Source organism: Mixophyes fleayi, chromosome 12 (genome assembly GCF_038048845.1).
Source record: "Mixophyes fleayi isolate aMixFle1 chromosome 12, aMixFle1.hap1, whole genome shotgun sequence".
Lineage (NCBI taxonomy): Eukaryota > Metazoa > Chordata > Amphibia > Anura > Limnodynastidae > Mixophyes > Mixophyes fleayi.
The window spans coordinates 68,649,278-68,668,629 of NC_134413.1; the positions used below are offsets into that span (position 1 = coordinate 68,649,278).

Below are 19,352 nucleotides of genomic sequence, written 5' to 3' on the forward strand. Positions count from 1 at the left end.
CACTAAAAAACCCCCCTTCGGTTTGCCTTTGACATGTGTATGACGAGTCCCGACCCTTCGCACCGCAGGGGTTAATGGGCCTTAAACACTAGAAAACATTGCTCCATTTTAAAATCTGTGCCTTGATGGAATGCACCTAGGTATGAGTATCACCTCGTGCAGCCAGCTTGTAATGGAAGTCACACAGCTGCTCTGGAGAGTATGAGGTTACTTGTTTTGCATCTGCAGTGAAGCATGGTTCCCTCATGCTGAAGGAATTAAATGAAAGCAAAGAATCCAAACACAGGCATTTGGTCCACCCTTCACATGGAGGGAGCACTGCGTACAGAATTAGTATACTATATGAAGACCAATTATAAGGAAACTGATCACAACATTATCACATATGCCCACAAATACAGTGGTGGGTCTGGGGCCTGTGCGTCGTCAGCTTAAGACACAGCAGCCAATCACATAATAGATTTGATCAGTTTAGCGTCAGTCAGACTGATGAAGTCATGTGACTTATTGACTGCTGTGGTTCACGTCACATGACAAGTAGCCAGTCATTAACTAAGGATTTCCTGTTTTAAAGAGCGACCTCTGGTAAAAAAAAATATTGCTGTTTAGATTCACAGGGCCTGATTTGCAGCTCTCCGTGCATCAAGGACTCTTACTCATACTTGCCAACCTTTTAAAACTTCTTTCCGGGAGATCCCAGGCAGGGGGGCGTGGTTGGAGGGCGGGGTGCGGTGAATCGCGTCATTTTGGCCCCGCGACAACAGCGGGGCTAAAATGACGCGATTCACCGCGAATCGCTTCATTTTGACAGCAAGATGCCGTTTGCGGAATATTTGCCTGCTCTCCCGGGAGTCCGGGAGATCTACCCGAATTTCGGGAGTCTCCCGGAAATGTGGCAAGTATGCTCTTACTACAGCCTACGATTTCGGATTTCGGGGAGTGAACTGGGCGGGGAAAGGACGTTTTGCCATAGAAAATTTACAGTCAGGGCGTGCCACACTCAAGCGCACGCAGAAACGCCCGATTCCAGCTATGGCCATTTCAATGTTTCACTTGTTTTTCTACCACATATCTTGCTCCAGCTAGGAGGCTAGTCTAAGTCCTGATCGGTAATGTTGACAGGTTTGTATGCACTAACATGTGCTTACAATCATGTGCAACTGTAAAAATGTATTTTATGCTCAGTAGACATTAACAACATTCTAATAAACGCATTTCATGGGGGGGGGGGGGGTGGAAACACTTATGCAAGATTTTTTTTTATTTTTCTGTACATTCTTTTACGATTTTATAATCCACATAGGCATTGGACGCACCCTGCTGCGCCCGATCTAGTGGAGCACAGCAGACCTGCCCCCGATTTCAAAAGCACACGCATCTTGAGACCCGTTCCTTGCTGAATTTTGGCGGACACAAAGCCTAAATACTTGTGCATAATAGTGAACGCAAGTTGCGCTCAGACACATGAATCAGGCCTCAGATGTTTATACATCAGATGTAATCAAATATATGGAGAAGTTTAGTTTCCCCCCCCCCAAGAAAATAAAATGATGGGTGGCTCAGTGGTTAGCACTTCTGCCTTACAGTGCTGGGGTCATGAGTTCAATTCCCAACCATGGCCTTATCTGTGTGGAGTTTGTATGTTCTCCCCGTGTTTGCGTGGGTTTCCTCCGGGTGCTCCTGTTTCCTCCCACACTCAAAAAACATACTGGTAGGTTAATTGGCTGCTAACAAATTGACCCTAGTCTGTGTCTGTGTCTGTGTCTGTGTCTGTGTCTATATTAGGGAATTTAGACTGTAAGCTCCAATGGGGCAGGGACTGATGTCAGCGAGTTCTCTGTACAGCGCTGTGGAAACAGTGGCGCTATATAAATAAATGGTGATGATGATGTTAATGGTACAGTAAGGTAAAAGTTTAGCACCTTAATGTAAAACTTTTTACACTCACACTTTTGCAGAACTACAAACAGACTCTGCCTGTGCATTGTGCAGTTGGTCAACAGATAAGAGTGTGTAAGATTTGCCATCCCTAGAACTAAGAAAGCAGAGAATATACACGGCCAGTGGGCATGAATTGTTAGTGGGGGACTAAACATCCAAATAATATTCCTACATAGCGACCCTCTGACGTTTGTGTCCGTCACTGTACACTGCTGCTTTGTTTTAAGAAGGGATTTGGAAATAATTATAATCATTCCTAATCTGGACTAAAACAATCTTTATTGAATTTGACAAATGCATATGCAGTACAGTTCTGGGCACCTCTCTAAAAAAGATCATTTGGAACTAGAAAGGGTTCAGAGAAGGGCGACAAAATTGATAAAGGGTATGGAGTCATTAAGTTATGAGGAAAGGTTAGCCAGTTTATGCATGGTTACTTTAGAAAAGAGGCGTCTAAGGGGAGATATGATTACTATGTACAAATACATTAAGGGTCAATACAGAGAACTTTCATGGGAACTTTTTACCCCAAGGTCTATACACAGGACACGTGGTCATCCCCTAAGGTTAGAGGAGAGGAAATTTCACAACCAGCAAAGGAAGGGGTTCTTTACAGTAAGGGCAGTGAAGATATGGAATTTATTGCCAAGGAAGGTTGTGATGGCAGATTCAATAGATATCTTTAAGAAAGGGTTAGACAAATTTTTAGCGGAAAAGTGTATCCAGGGATACGACCGTTAATTAAAATGAAGGATAGTAGTGGATATAGAGTAAATATAGGACTACAATATTGGGTCTGGGGGGATTTTCACAATTGAAACAGATTGGCGGTTGCTTACTCTGGATCAATTTCAAATATAAGTGCAGGATCGCAGGAGATCCAAAATAGGTTGAACTTGATGGACTGGTGTCTTTTTTCAACCTCATCGACTATGTTACTATAAATATTTAGACTTAAATTCGCTTATTACGTTGTCGGCAGAAAATGAACGTATACAATTCTGAATGTTGCCTGTCTACAATTTAGGACTTCATCATCAACATTTATTTATATAGCGCCAGCAGATTCCGTAGCGCTTTACAATTGGGAACAAACGGTAATTAAACATGGTTGGGTAATACATACATACAGAGAGGTAAGAGGCTCCTTCTCGCAAGCTTACAATCTAAGACTTAGGGCTAGATTTACTAAGCTGCGGGTTTGAAAAAGTGGGGATGTTGCCTATAGCAACCAATCAGATTCTAGCTTTCATTTATTTAGTACATTCTACAAAATGACAGCTAGAATCTGATTGGTTGCTATAGGCAACATCCCCACTTTTTCAAACCCGCAGCTTAGTAAATCTAGCCCTTAGCTGACAATGAATGGATAATACAAGCCTTAAGTAATTGAACAGCAGTAGCCACTGATTGTCTCGAAGACCGACCCTTCATAGGACAGTAGACAATCCACATTATTTTAATTGAAATGGGCTTGAGGTTTCATGATGTTCTAATAATACTTACCACTTCATCAATAATACTGTCTTATACAAAAAATAAAGCAAAATGAATAGACTATGTAACAATTCAAACACCTCTTAACGATTTTCAGATCTAAGGTCTTTGGAGGAAACCTCAAATAAATCATTGCAACAAATCATCTCTGCCTTTTGATGCATGAGTAATTTACTGGTCTGGAGAGCTGGTAATAGTTACTGCATGTTGCAAAGTCTTGTGGCAATTAGAAACAGGTTACAGGTCTGTGCTAGGAGCGAGATTTTCACAAGTCCTGGGGCAGTGGTCTGACAACACCAATCTTACTAGAGATTTAAATGAAGATTTATCATTGCACTGACCAGTACCAGTTGTGTGAGATATGCTGCGGAATGAGCCCTCTTTTCAGGTGTAAGGACCTTCAAAGAACATGAAAAACAAATACCAGGGTTTAAGTGTCAAAGGTCAGACGTTTACTTTGAAACCAACATATCTTCTGGATTCAGTCATAGACTCGGAGAGATTGGATCAAGAAAAATAATTATTAAAGGAACACTAGCCTTAAATATATTCTTTATTTATGTAGCGTTCAGAAAAGTAAAACTGGTTGTTTTTTTTAGTTCTTGCTCTGGATTAAGACATACTTGCCCTCTCTCCCTGAATGACCGGGAGAATCCCAAATTCTGAGGCTCCGGGAGATCAGGCATCCAGCACGCCAGGAGCCTCAATGATGTGATTTCTGGTGAATCGCGCCATCTTTGCCCCGCCCCCGCGTGACATGATGATGATTTTCTTGGGGCGGGGCCAAAATGATGCAATTCACTATGCACCGCCCTCTCCCGCCCACCAGGATCTCCCGGAGGGCAACAAAGGAAAGTTGACAAGTATGGATTAAGAACTTGCAACAATGCATTTGTTTACACACAGCTGGAAGCTAAGAGGACCTCAGTGGTCCATTCTCATTTCTTTTCACCACCCCAAACAAATGTCGGATAAGAGAGCAACTTTATATGCAGAATGGGAGCGGGGTCAATAGAGGCAGCAGGCGAGAGTATATGTATGAGGAGGTCTTATCTGGAACAGCGGTAATGCTTGAAATGGGCTGTTCAATTGCTGATTATAGCAGACACTGTCAAAGAATGTGTTAAAAGGTGCCCGGGAGGAGAGACCAACTTACCTGCCTGTCGCCCGAACAGGTAAGTTCTCGGCACCTGCGTCCCACTCCGCCCCTGGGCCAAGAGAATCTGTAAAGATAGCGGCCACCTCTGATTGGCTCGCCATGTCATCGCCTTGTCCAATCGCTACGTACATATTAACGCTCACGCCCAGTGGGCGCGTTCAGTCCGACGACAGAAAGGGAGCAGTTAAGAGCTCACAAAAAGAGAAGAGATAGAGGCTGATGGCGGGGACAGAGCATTGAAGATCGTGGCCAACTCGATAAGCAAGAAGACGGCGACAGAACATTGAGGGTGGCGGCAGTTGGCAACAGCAATGGTTAACCCATGCTGCCAGTGAAAGCTGCCAGACCAGGCAAGGCCTTCAGGCACATCTATCATTAAAGTCAGGTGCTAGGCCCAGGGGAACAGATAAATTCAGGTGCTGGGCCCATGGCATATATAAATTTGGCCACCAGATTGACTCACGTGCTAGTCCCATGGGCACCAGATTAATTCAGGCATAAGGCCATTGACACCAATAGTTCAGAGCACTAGTGATTTATGCCTTAGGTCTGTGGCTATATGAGGGGTATATGTTGGGGGGGGTAGAGGAGACGGGGTCGATAGGAGTAAGGTATGTTCAGTATGGTACAAACTGATCCCAAATTTTGTGGAAGGAGGCCCCCTTATTATTCTGGAGGCTTGTAAAGGCAAGTTGCTTTAAATTTGGCATAAAAAAATCAGAACTTGATACATTTACCCCCGGATGTCAGTCCAAAAGGAAGCAGTGGTCAGACAGGACCACTAAATGTATTTAAAGTCTCCCTGCAAGCCGCACTCTATCCAGCACATGTTGGAGGTGTTTGGGAAAACTGTGTGAGCAGGGACCAAGTACCACCTGGTGAGGACCTTATAAGAGATCTCCTTTATAGCGACACTGATGGAGCACTTGGAGAGCCGAGCGTGATTGGTTTCCCACATTTTCTCCCCAAGAGGGATCCCCAGGTCAGATCCCTAGTCCATTACATGGGGGACAAGTACAGTATGATAGAGGAGGTAAATGCCCCCCCTGTAATTGGCGTTATATATGCATGTGCATAATAAATGGGAAAGACGTTGTTGGGGTGTGGGTTTAAGGTAAGCCTGTACAAAATGGCGTATTTGGAGATATTGATAACATTTTGTGCTAGAAATGTGGTATCTGTCGTGTATATCATAGTTGCCAACATTGGCAAATTGTGTCCTGGGAGGTAGGTGAGTGTGTGGGGGCGGGGCTCGAAGAATTGTGTCGTTAGCTCCGCCCCCCATGCCATCATCACCTTTTTCGGCCAATTAAAATAGGGGGCGGGCCACAATGACGCGTACACAGCAGAGCAGGCCGGGAAACGGGAGAAATGCCTGCTCTCCCGGGAGACCGGCATGGATTTCGGGAGTCTCCCGGAATGTGGCAAGTATGGTGTATATTGAAGAATGGTCCTGAGCGTTTCATTTTTATTTATTTTCTATTATTTTTTTAACTTTTTTTTTTATGTTTTTAAAAAAAAATTTAAAACAACTTTGTCACATACGAGCTATCAACTAGTCATATAAAACTGCAAATATGTGTTATTAGCTTGGTGAGGGCTCGTGTCCAGCCATGAGTTCAAACCTGAAAGGGGAGATGCTAAATTAAGGTCTGTCTTTGATTCTGTTAAGTCTTCTGTTCTCCCCAGGAGGTATTTATAGCTAACAGAGCTACAGATGGGTGCCCAGTGACAATTTACGGCACAGGCCACAAAAGTTGAGGCCTTTGAAATCGTTCTTTAAGCTCAAAAACTTCTGTGATGTCTCTGTACAACTACAGGGAGAGAAGGGTGGCTAATTGTCGCATCACACCCCCCCACCACAGATGTCACCCAACCTCCCCTATAGAAAATGTAGAGAAGTATGTGATAAATAGGCATATTTAATACTTTATTTCATCCTTAGAAAATCAAAGAGGTTATATTTGATTTACAGAGACTTGTTGGTAGGGGAATTAGAAAGGTATCCTGACAATTTGATATCACATCAATAAAACAGTGTGAGTTTAGCTGTGACACAAGGAACAAATAAGACTTTTAAATAAGACAAATCTGGCACATGTCAGGCAGGGAACAATGTTGTTCTACAGGTCTGAGCATCAGGTATACACACACAATTAGCCCGCGCCACACAGCTGTTCATCACGGTCAAGCTGCAGATTATAAAACATGTACTTTAAGTACTGGTACAATTCATTTCTTTTCTACAGATGAAACGTAACTGAGATAAGGACCATGGCATTCTGCAGCAATGGGGGGCAGCAAAACCCCAAACTAAATCTGGGCCTGATTGCTCTAGATTTATCTCTCAATTAGAGAAGCTCGGGCTCGGTTTTCTTAAAAAAACGAGCCCATCCGACCCTAGGGGATCCGAGTAGGCTCGCGAGCCGGCTCATTACTTTTGCGCGCCCTTGGATCTGAATTGAGGCAAAACGTCTTTGTTGCATTGTCGGATTTTGCGGGTTTTGGATTCTATAAGTACCTCCCTCCCCAGGAGATCTAGCACCATTGCTCACACAGAAACAGGGGTAGCGGTGTTCTTGTCACTCTCCATTCTCCAGTGACATTGCTCAGTGCCATTGCTCACACAGAAACAGGGATAGCTGTGTTCTTGTCATTCTCCATTCTCCGCTAACATTGCTCAGTGCCATTGCTCACACAGAAACAGGGGTAGCAGTGTTCTTATCACTCTCCATTCTCCGCTAACATTGCTCAGTGCCATTGCTCACACAGAAACAGGGGTAGCAGTGTTCTTATCACTCTCCATTCTCCACTAACATTGCTCAGTGCCATTGCTTATACAGAAACAGGAGGGGTAGCAGTGTTCTTGTCACTTGACAAAAACTGTCTGGAAATTAATATTATTGATGTTAATAATAAAGTAAAAAAAAAAGAGCCAAATGATATGATTTTAGGAGAAAAAACAAGGATTTAAAAAAAAAAAATAGGGATCCAAAACAAAAACTCGCGAGGGCGGTTTTGCCAAAGCACAAAGTTAATCCAGATCCAAAGCCAAAACACGGGGGTCAGTGAAGATCTCTACTTTCAATGCTAATACACCAACCACATAGAAATACATACTATTTATAAGGGAGAGGTTAGCAGACTTTTGGGCTATTCCCATTAACAAATAGCAGTTACATAGCACTAAATTTAGTCTTGAATAGTTGTAGATTTCCACCATCACGATAGGAGCAGAAGACTTTCTCATGTAAGGGCAGTGGGGTAGGTAGGTGTTTCTGATTGCAAATTGTAACTGGCTCCCGTTAAAATGATTCACTGTTGGTGCCAACAACTAATAGATTGCCATGGGTCTATGAACTAGGACAGACTGCAACCATAGAATATTCTTTGATAAAATCTCTAATCTATAATGCAGAAACAAATGTAACAAAAACATTGCACTGTCCATTGTTCTCATTTAACCATAGACATTCTAGCAGGTCCCGCTTATGGGCTCGGTGGGAGAGTACATTTCTGAGATGACACTTGATTGAGCTTTGTTAATACATATACAAGATCCAGCCAGATCAGCTGTATATACATTGTTCTATACCACCAGCCCATAGAGGTCAGATTGAAAGAACATATTCAGAGTCATTCCTTAGCCCAGCAGGAGACGAGATGAGATTAAAACAGCCATTGTGCTTATTCACCTAGCAAATGGACTGTTTCCTCAATGGAAACAAGGAGAAGACTCTAAATTAGCTGTGTCCTCGTCCCAAACACGGGACTTCCCCACAATGAGGTTCCCCGCTGTGGATGTAAATAAGCTGAAGATGCAGCATCAAGTTTAATACAATATCTGGAATCTGGAGTAATATAGTGGGACAAAGGCTATCCACTTCATGCAAGCCTAAAGAGACCCAAGCCTGGCCAAGCTGTGGCTCTCCAGGTGTTGTGAAACGACAAGTCCCATCATTCCCTGCCAGCTATCGGCTGGTTATGTACTGGCAAGGCATGCTGGGGCTTGTAGTTTCAGAACATCTGGCCTCAGAGAGGTTATCTAGCCAAATCAAATCACCCCACAGATCAATTTTGCAAACATTGAGTTATTGGTGGAAAAAAAATGACCTTCAGCTCCATCATGTCAAAGAGATACAAAACATGTAGTCTATTTGGGATTGCACATTGAACAAAGAACGGTCAACAGTGACAACAGTCAATGACAGCTCTAATAAGGAAAAGGAGACGGAGAAACACTGATCATTATTGTAACTCACCTTTTCTTCCCCGTAGCAGAGATGGACAATCAACAGATGGAAGAAGACGTATTGAAAGCCGGCCATCCTATGGGAATAAAGTCAACATTGCATTAGCTATAAGGTTATGTCACATTGTATACACTAAACAGCTCACTCAGTCATATGTGTCTTTTTGACAGCAGCGAAACTGTTACAGCCATAGAATACGCATACATCATACTTGCCAACTCTCCCGGAATGTCCGGGAGACTCCCGAAATTCGGGTCCGTCTCACGGACTCCCGGGACAGCTGGCAAGTCTCTCGCATCCAGCAATTGCGGGGCTAAAATGACGCGATTCGCGGAGAATTGCGTAATTTTGGCCCCGCCCTCTAGACACGCCCCTCTTCCGGATACAACTTGCCAAAAGTAGGCAAGTATGACATACATCTAATTTTTAAGGCAGAGGCTATGCCAGGTCAGTCATCGCTATCAGTCAGCATATACACCTGACCTAAGTAAGTCTACCCATTCATTCCCCTGTTCCACCTCTCAAGACATAGTCACGCAAGTTACGCTACGCCAACGGACAGAGGTCCTAACATGACTCAGGCCCTCTGTTTTAAAAAAATGACTGCACCATAAAAAAAAATAAAAAAAAAAAAAATACAATTTCACATTTGAACATGAAGGTAAATGACTTTCCCTGACCGTTCACTGCAAAAGTGTTAAAACAGTAAAGTGGGATTGACCAATTCCCCCCCCCCTTTTATTACAGATAGCCGACGCCACATCCCACATCTTTAGGATACTATCTAATGGGATCAGTTATAGGTCAAAAAAGATGAAACTACAATACACAGTGTGCCAGTTAAGTTAATCAGTGGTCATGTCCCTATGGATAAATCTATCACGTAGACGGTGCATTCTGCAGAGTCACTCTGTCACTCGCACGCTGCAGGCTCAGAATTATGTAAGATAAAGGAGCACCTCCCTCCTAACATGACAATCTGCTGCAAAGTGATGAAAGTTATACAATGAATGGATTTAGTCAAGTATAAACACAAATCATTTCTGGTTTATTTTTCAGTCCAGTAATGTTTCATCTTCATCCTCATCATCATCATCAACATTTATTTATATAGCGCCAGCAGATTCCATAGTGCTTTACAATTGGGAACAAACAGTAATAAAACAATACTGGGTGATACATACAGACATAGATGTAAGAGGGCCCTGTTCGCATACTTACAATCTATGGAACAATGGGAGTTTGATACACAAGGGCATGTGCTACATTATATTGCATATTTGCCCAGCTAGAATGCAAAGGTAAAAGTATTGAGTGGGCTGTATGCTCAGTTACACAGCAATGTTGGTCAGAGGGTTGTTTTGTGTTAGCTGTGTAGAGGGTGGTAACAGGGTAACCTAGGGAGCTTAAGAGGGTGGATGAGGAATATTATAAGCTTGCCTGAAGAGATAGGTTTTCAGAGAACGCTTGAAGGATTGAAGACTAGAGGAAAGTCTTGTGGTGCGAGGGAGGGAGTTCAATAAAGTGGGTGCAGCACGAAAAAAGTCCTGTAACCGGGAATGGGAGGATGTGATGAGAGTGGAAGAGAGACGCAGATCTTGTGAAGAACTGAGGTGTCGAGTTGGGAGATATTTTGAGACAAGTGAGGATATTGTTTCCAAACAGTGAGTTTACTCGACACCAGTTTGATTTTAAACCTATTTGCCATTCGCATGTAGCACTTTTAGTAAATGTCCTAAAAGCACACAAAAACAAGTTACAGAAAATAAATGTCCTCTTATCCTCAATGTCTCTCTTTGTAGAGTCACAAAAAAACCTGTCATTTAAGAGCTTTCATTTCAGCCAGTAATTCACGTTACAGAACGCACCTCTGAGCTCATTAGCTGAAGTCTATAACTTTTCTTGCAGTCTTTATGAAAATGACTGGTGTTTGGAAATAATGCAATTAATGACATAACCCCTGCGGAGGAGCAATAGCAATAAAATAGCACTTCCATAAATGAAGAATGGTGAGTGACTGGTTTACGCACAAAAAGTCATGCCTGAAACTGCAGCCTTCTAAGGTTAAAACTGGGGTCATCTCAGTAATGTCTGTGGTTAAACAGTTGGCAAGTTCTCCTTATCTTTCCATGATCCTAACATGGTAAAATGATCAACAGCATAACAAGACACTAGACTGATAATATTACCCATAGTTGCCTACTCTCCCGGAATGTCCGGGAGACTCCTGAATTTTTGGAAGTTCTCCCAGACTCCCGAGAGAGCAGGCAAAAATCCCGGATCCAGCTGTCCCCCGTTGTTCAGATGGAGGGGGCTGGGCTAAATGTGCCATTGTGGCCCCGCCCCCTGCTGCGATTGGCTAGAACAGCCTAAGATTGACAGGGGCGCACCCCACGTGGCCACACACCCCTCGACGGACCCCCTCCCGGACAGCTGCCTTCAAAACTGTACATGTCCTTAAAGATTTTGTTTTATTTTTTTTGGGCATTTTAAATAGACCCTAATTATCAAGTCCTAAGTCTGGTGAAAACAGTATCTTTCACCGGAATAAAGGTCAATTTAGTATCAGGGCGATTTATTGAAACCCTAACTCCAGAGACTAACTCCACTGATTTCTCTGATGTTAACATAGCTAATGTCGCGGCCCCCATAGTTCTCTATGCGAATGATCCAATTTATCAAGCAGGGAAAACTTTGGTTCTTTCCCACTTATCGTAAACATCCTGAGACGGCGTTAGGGGCTGATCTTATCTGTCTTGCAGCCCTGCCAGATAAAACCATTACATTTCCGGGCATGAGCAGTATGAGTTTTAAGGGGAGATTGAGCCAAACCAGTCGTCCGCCGCTGCATTAGGCTTAAGTAACCATATAGCGGACACTTATTCTTTTGGACAAGCCTGTTTTTGGCAGTGCTGTTCCTGCTACCAAAATGAATAAATACTACAATGATAATTAGGAGTAAATAACTGCTATTAATCATCAAAAATCTCTGATGATTTACAAATAGACATAATACATATCTTAATATGTTACAGAGCTCTGTTAATTTAAAAGAGCAATAAAATCAGAAGTTGCTCATTGCATCGCACGAACAATAGCACACTGACACTGAGGGTCCCAGAACAGTGGCACACTGACACTGAGGGTCCCAGAACAGTGGCACACTGACACTGAGGGTCCCAGAACAGTGGCACACTGACACTTGGGGTCCCAGAACAGTGGCACACTGACACTTGGGGTCCCAGAACAGTGACACACTGACACTTGGGGTCCCAGAACAGTGACACACTGACACTTGGGGTCCCAGAACAGTGACACACTGACACTTGGGGTCCCAGAACAGTGACACACTGACACTTGGGGTCCCAGAACAGTGACACACTGACACTTGGGGTCCCAGAACAGTGACACACTGACACTTGGGGTCCCAGAACAGTGACACACTGACACTTGGGGTCCCAGAACAGTGACACACTGACACTTGGGGTCCCAGAACAGTGGCACACTGACACTTGGGGTCCCAGAACAGTGGCACACTGACACTTGGGGTCCCAGAACAGTGGCACACTGACACTTGGGGTCCCAGAACAGTGGCACACTGACACTTGGGGTCCCAGAACAATGACACGCTGACACTTGGGGTCCCAGAACAATGGCAAACTGACAGCTAAAAAATAGGTTGAACGGCACTGATCTAAGATATATAAATCAATATTCATTTCACGGTTAATTAAACTCCAAACTTCCATTCTGACATACTGTTTCCTAAATAAAGAGCTTTTATGGATCAGACCTCTGAATGTCATGTGTCTCACCACACCCCTTGGGATATGCTTTGCTTATATCCACTTATGCGTGCGGACAAGTTAGGAAAGTGGAACTTGTATAGGAAATGTCAACATATTGGGTGGGGGGGGGGGCATGTTTTATTTTAGACAGTTCTGTAAAAACGGAGTTTCTGGGAATATTAGTCACAGACTAATCATAGGCTGTTGCAACACAAACATCTAACAATGCAGAAGTGGGAAATGAAAACCATTTAAGCCAGCACCCGTTTTTATAAGGTTAGCAGTGACTCAGTGAGCAAAAGTATGGCGACAATGTCTGCCAATCAGACTGACTATTTCCTCACTGTGGGTGAAAGTTTAATTTCAATCGACCAAATTCACCACTGAGCAACAAAACTGTACATGTCCTTAAAGATTTTTTTTTTTTTTTTTTTTTTAACTTGCACTATTTATATTTTGTTGTAGAAACGTGTTGTGAAAATCACTGCAAGCAAATGGCATAGCTTTTATTTAAATATTTATCTTTAAACCACAATCTACAAGAAAGGACAAAGACATCATTCTGATCTCACAGCATTTATTTCTGATACAATTCTTACATTGCTGAGGTAAACAGACGTTTTTTTTATTGATCTGTTTTTAGTAGAGATGCTCGGGCTCGGTTTTCTGAAAACCGAGCCCACCCGAACTTAGGGGACCCGAGTAGGCTCACGAGCCGGCTCGATATTTTTGCCCATCCTCGGATATGAATCGAGGCAAAACGTCATCATTGCGTTGTCAGTTCTTGCGGGTTTTGGATTCCATAAGTACCTCCCTCCCCAGGAGACCCAGTGCCATTGCTCAAACAGAAACAGAGGTAGCAGTGTTCTTGTCACTCTCCATTCACCAGTGCCATTGCTCACACAGAAACAGGAGGGGTAGCAGTGTTCTTGTCACTCTCCAGTGACATTGCTCAGTGCCATTGCTCACACAGAAACAGGAGGGGTAGCAGTGTTCTTGTCTCTCTCCAGTCTCCAGTGACATTGCTCAGTGCCATTGCTCATACAGAAACAGGGGTAGCAGTGTTCTTGTCACTCTCCAGTGACATTGCTCAGTGCCATTGCTTACACAGAAACAGGAGGGGTAGCAGTGTTCTTGTCACTCTCCAGTCTCCAGTGACATTTCTCAGTGCCATTGCTCATACAGAAACAGGAGGGGTAGCAGTGTTCTTGTCACTTGACAAAAATTGACTGGAAATGAATGTTATTGAGGTTAATAATAATGTAGGAACAAAAAAGAGCCCCTACTATAATAGGCCAAAATTTGTATCATATAGCAGGGGCGGGGCCTAATGACTCCATTAGCGTGGCCACGCCTCCAAGACACAGCCAGCTTATTCCGGAGGGATGATCTCCGAAGTTGGCAAGTATGATATAAACAAGGACTGGAATTCAACTCTTTCTAGTTTACAGTAATAGTTCTAGCTTTGTTCCCGGACATCATGTTCACAGTAAAATGTACACAGTGCCACTTCTCCTGTTCCGTTATACAGGCTGTCGATGAACATTTACACTGCCCAATGTGAATACACGGAGATTCCATTGTGTGTGTCACATATTTATTAATCTCTTAGTTACACTAAGTTCTTCGTGTCCTGTTTGACTTCCTAGAGCCTACTGAACACAAACACAGCTGCCTTCACGTCACAATTTCGCTATCTTGTATAAAGATGCCTCCAAGCTGCACACACCATATTGCAGAGAGATTTGTAACCGGTATGGCCTACAAAAACAATCCAGCGTAAGATAAAACAGGGACAGAGAGAAGAACGGAGATTGGGGAGACATTAGACAAAGGGTAAAGAACCCTGGGCGCAAGAGCTTACACTCATGAGGTATATATTTTCTCTAATTGCTGCATGCCGTACATATATCTTACTTGCCCGCTCTCCCAGGAATGTCAGAGACTCCGGAATTCTGGGCAAGTCTCCTGGACTTACAGGAGAGCAAGCCATTCTCCTGCATTCTGCAGGAGGGGGCCTGTACCCCTCCACACCTGCAATTCACCTCCCCCCCCCCGGGATCTCTCAGAGATATTTTATATGAGGGTCCCATGGTTGAGTGGATTCAGATGAATGGATAGGTGTGTTTGTCTAACCAATGAACATGGATCATATCACTCCCCCTCCAATGAGGTGTATGTATCAAGATAGATCATCATTGCCAACTCTCCCGGAATGTCCGGGAGACTCCAGAATTTTTGGGAGCTCTCCCGGACTCCCAAGAGAGCAGGGAAGCCTCCATGATCATGCCCCGTTCGTTGGTGAAGTGGGTGTGGGCGGGGTTAAGTGCGTCATCCTATCCCCGCCTCCGGGGCCTAATGACACAAATCTCGTGGCCGTGCCCCCATGACGGAGCCACCTCCGGGACACCTTGTTGCCAAAGTTGGCAAGTATAAGATAGATTGAATCCAATCACCCAGAATCCTCTAGGTTATGCCTTTGGCTTTAGGCAGTACTTGAGTACAGTTAGGATAATTAGGTTTTCAAAACTTGCTACACCCCCAGACCTGGAACCCCAACATTCTGATGCGAGAAGGGATTTTAACTAAAGCAATGACCCCCAAAGATAGAAAGGCAATATATCCTCTTTATTAGGTGGTGCTGTTGATAACAATGTCTTGAAAAAATGTTTTATGACTCGCAACTCAAACAGTCCGAGTTGACATCTACATTATACAGAATACGCTATGTCCATATGTTTCACTGGCCTTTTAAAGGGAAGAAGAAATCTGACCTATGAATACTTTATTTTATGAAAGATGGATTCTATATTATTTGAGTGGTAACGTCACAAAGAAAAAATGGTTTGAAAAAAAAAAAAAAGTTTACATAAAGAGCAACTTTTGCTATAATTGAAATCGTAGTGTCAGCTCCTCTTAACCTCAAGGAGCAGAACGTCATAAGTACAGGGTTTAGGATTTAGTGACAGTAATATGCGATAAATTGCGGTATATAGCAGCCCCCATAGACATCTATGGGGGCTACTCTGTATTTCCTCCCAAAAAAATGCAAAGCAGCAGATACCTACGATATCTGCTTCGATGCACTGTTGATATATTTGCACGATACTTTGATTTGTGTCTGCCGTTTTTGGGGAATTTGAATGAAAACAGGGATTAAAAAATAGGTCCCTATGTGGATTATAAATTTGCAAAAAATGCACAGAAATATATATAGTGCCACCAGTTAAAAATAAAGGCATTCATGATCAACGTTGTTTTTTTATGTTTGTTTCTCATGAAATACATTTATTAGGATGTTGTTAATATCTACTGTACATAAAATACATTCTTACAGATGCACGTGATTGCAAACACATGTTATAGCATGCACATTGTCACCACTTGACAGTTGAGATGTCTCACACAAGACATGGCTGTCATACTATGGTATACTTTGGGTAGGGACTTTGAGAAGCCCATGGGGGCATTATCACCTCTACGGTGCATGACCTTTGGGCTACACATCTTCAAGGCAGGCCTCTGTACAACACAGCTCCATAAAAGCACAACTCCACCCAAAATAAAAATAAAAATATTTTCAATGGCGTTTAATGACATAAAAAAAAAAAAAAGATCTTCAAGGGCCTGATTCATTAAGGATCTTAACTTAAGAAACTTCTTATTTCAGTCTCCTGGATAAAACCATGTTACAATGCAAGGGGTGCAAATTAGTATTCTGTTTTGCACATAAGTTAAATACTGACAGTTTTTTCATGTAACACACAAATACTTGATAGCTTATTTGTACACTGAAATTTAAAGTTGATATTTGTGTGCTACATGAAAAAACAGTCAGTATTTAACTTATGTGCAAAACAGTATACTAATTTGCACCCCTTGCATTGTAACATGGTTTTGTCTACGAGACTGAAATAAGAAGTTTCTCGAGCTAAGGTTCTAATGAAATCAGGTCCCAAGTCACTATTAATATAAGTATACTAGTAGTATTAAAAACACCCGAAAAGTAGACTGCGTTGCTATACATCTCTATGAACACAGACCAATCAGTCAGGAAGGTAGAAATAAGGGGTCATTAAGGGCAACCAAATGCTTAATTAATTTACATTTCACAAATGTACAAAAGTAGCCTTTCCGTTGTGATGAACTCCATTTACAAACCCTAAGGAGAGACCAAGGGCTAGATTTACTAAGCTGCGGGTTTGAAAAAGTGGGGATGTTGCCTATAGCAACCAATCAGATTCTAGCTATCATTTATTTAGTACCTTCTACAAAAAGATAGCTAAAATCTGATTGGTTGCTATAGGCAACATCCCCACTTTTTCAAACCCGCAGCTTAGTAAATCTAGCCCCAAATGTCGGTCAGTGATGGATAGTTCTAGAATTGTGGTAGGAGTGATGGAACATTAAAAGTTGAACTGACATTCAATCGACAACTCTCATAAGAAATGCTGGAACAAGAATTGTCAATGAATTCTCAACACAAGAAGATATAGAGCTCTCTGGATGCCGTATCTCCATTCATTGGACCACATAGAATCTATAATGAGTTAGTAACATCTTACCTCCAGCTGACGAGGTTTCTGAAGATCCCGTATTCCTGGAAGTGGATACTATTTAGTAACTGTGTGTTATATACCCTCCGCCCGTGTAAGAAAGGGGAAGTTCACATTTCTGTTTCTGACAAACACAAATGCTCTAGGTTACTAAACACACCTGTGTTCTAAAGACATCTCCAGATTGTAGATTTACATAACATATCAGACCTGTTTTGGCTGTGATGACACAAGCGATGAGTGTAAAATTATTTTGATGATATATTTATGGTGTCCTACTGGAATATAAACAGAAATTTCCTGCCTAGGGGGTATTCTGGTTGCCCATAGCAGATTTTTGCTATCATTTTCTAGAATGTATGACATAAATGAGAGGTAGAAACTGACTTGTTGCTATGGGCAACACCTCTACTTTTAAGACATTCTTTTTTTATAGCACATAATTCTGATGGCAGGCAAAGAGCATGTGTATCATTTACCCTGCCCATTTCTCCTTTATTCTCAGTAAAAAGCTGTTTATTCCAAGGATTCCATTACCTCCTCTGCTGGAAGCCTATTCAAAGTTCATACTACTCTTTCAGCAAACTAATCTCTTCTGATATTAATCCCGAATTGCACCCCAATCACTTTCAAACAGTGCACGCTAATAGTAGAATTAAACGTCGCTTTTGAAGAGTCATATGCTCTTCATGAACTATTTTAAGCACATTAATGTGCAGACCTTTCAACCAACGAGGTCTCTCAGTGTGACATATATATCCTATGATCATTTGGTAAGTGGAGCAAGTTACACAGAGGGCTCCCTCAAGGCAATCAATTAGGAAAAGTACCCAGGTACTAAGTACTGATGTACACTGATCAGCCACAACAATAAAGCCAACTGCCTAATATTGTGTAAGTCTCCATCGTGCCACCAAAACAGCTCTGACCCATCGAGGCATGGACTCCACAAGACCTCTGAAGGTGTCCTGTGGTATCCGGCACCAAGACGTTAGCAGCAGATACTTTAAGTTCTGAAAGTTGCGAGGTGGGGCCTCCATGGCTCGGACTTGTTTTTCCCAGGATATCCCACAGATCGTCGATCGAAGTGAGCGGCCAAGCCAACACCTTGATCTCTTTTTCATGTTCCTTAAACCATTCCAGAACATGCTTTGGAGTGTGGCAGGGCACATTATCCTGCTGAAGGGGCCACTGCCATCAGGGAGTACTGGTGCCAAGAAGGGGTGTACTTGGTCTGAAACAAGGTAGGTTGTAGGTGTCAAAGTAACAGTCACACAAATGCCAGGACCCAAGGTTTCTCAGCAGAACATTGCCCAGAGCATCACACTTCGGCGTGCCTTCTTTCCATAGTGCATCCTGGTGCCATCTTTTCCAAAGGTATTCGACACACATGCACCCGGCCGTCCACATGAAGTGAAACAAAACATGATTCATTAGATCAGGCTACCATCTTCCATTGGACCATGATCCAGTCCTGGCACTCAATTGCCTACTGCAGGCACTTTCAGGGGTGGACAGCACGGTGGCTCAGTGGTTAGCACATCTGCCTCACAGCACTGGGGTCATGAGTTCAATTCCCGACCGTGGCCTTATCTGTGTGGAGTTTTTATGTTCTCCCCATGTTTGCGTGGTTTTCCTCCGGGTGCTCCTGTTTCCTCCCACACTCCAAAAACCATACTGGTAGGTAGGTGGCTGCTAACAAAATTGACCCTAGTCTGTGTGTCTGTGTGTGTGTGTGTGTGTGTCTATATTAGGGAATTTAGACTGTAAGCTCCAATGGGGCAGGGACTGATGTGAGTGAGTTCTCTGTACAGCGCTGCGGAATTGGTGGCGCTATATAAATAAAATGGTGATGATGATGATGACGGTTCAGCATCGGAACTCTTACGTGTCTGCAGCTGTGCATCCAGTTGTGATGCACTGCATGTTCTGGCATCCTTTTCTGCAATTTGTGCCACAGTAGCTCTTCTCTGGGATTTGTCCACACGAACTAGCCTTCAATGATCCTTGGGCACCCATGATCCTGTGGCCGGTTCACCGGTTGTCCTTCCTTGGACCACTTTTGGTAGGTACTAACCACTGCAGACTGGGAACACTCCACAAGACCTGCCGTTTTGGATATGCTCTGACCCAGTCGTCTAGCCATCACAAATTGGCC

General features: G+C 43.1%; 1 protein-coding gene across 4 annotated transcripts in view; it reads right to left on the bottom strand.

Moving 5' to 3' along the window:
- ADAMTSL4 (ADAMTS like 4) overlaps positions 1–19,352 on the bottom strand; it is a 242,828-nt gene that overhangs the window by 106,760 nt on the left and 116,716 nt on the right. For 3 of the 4 annotated variants that reach the window (XM_075192170.1, XM_075192168.1, XM_075192171.1), the window contains exon 2: positions 8,860–8,926. In XM_075192170.1, the coding sequence (XP_075048271.1) occupies positions 8,860–8,925 (66 nt within the window). In that variant the 5' untranslated portion in view covers position 8,926. Of the gene's footprint in view, positions 1–8,859; positions 8,927–17,203; positions 17,276–19,352 lie in introns of those variants that run through there. The other variant, XM_075192169.1, reaches the window with a different exon arrangement.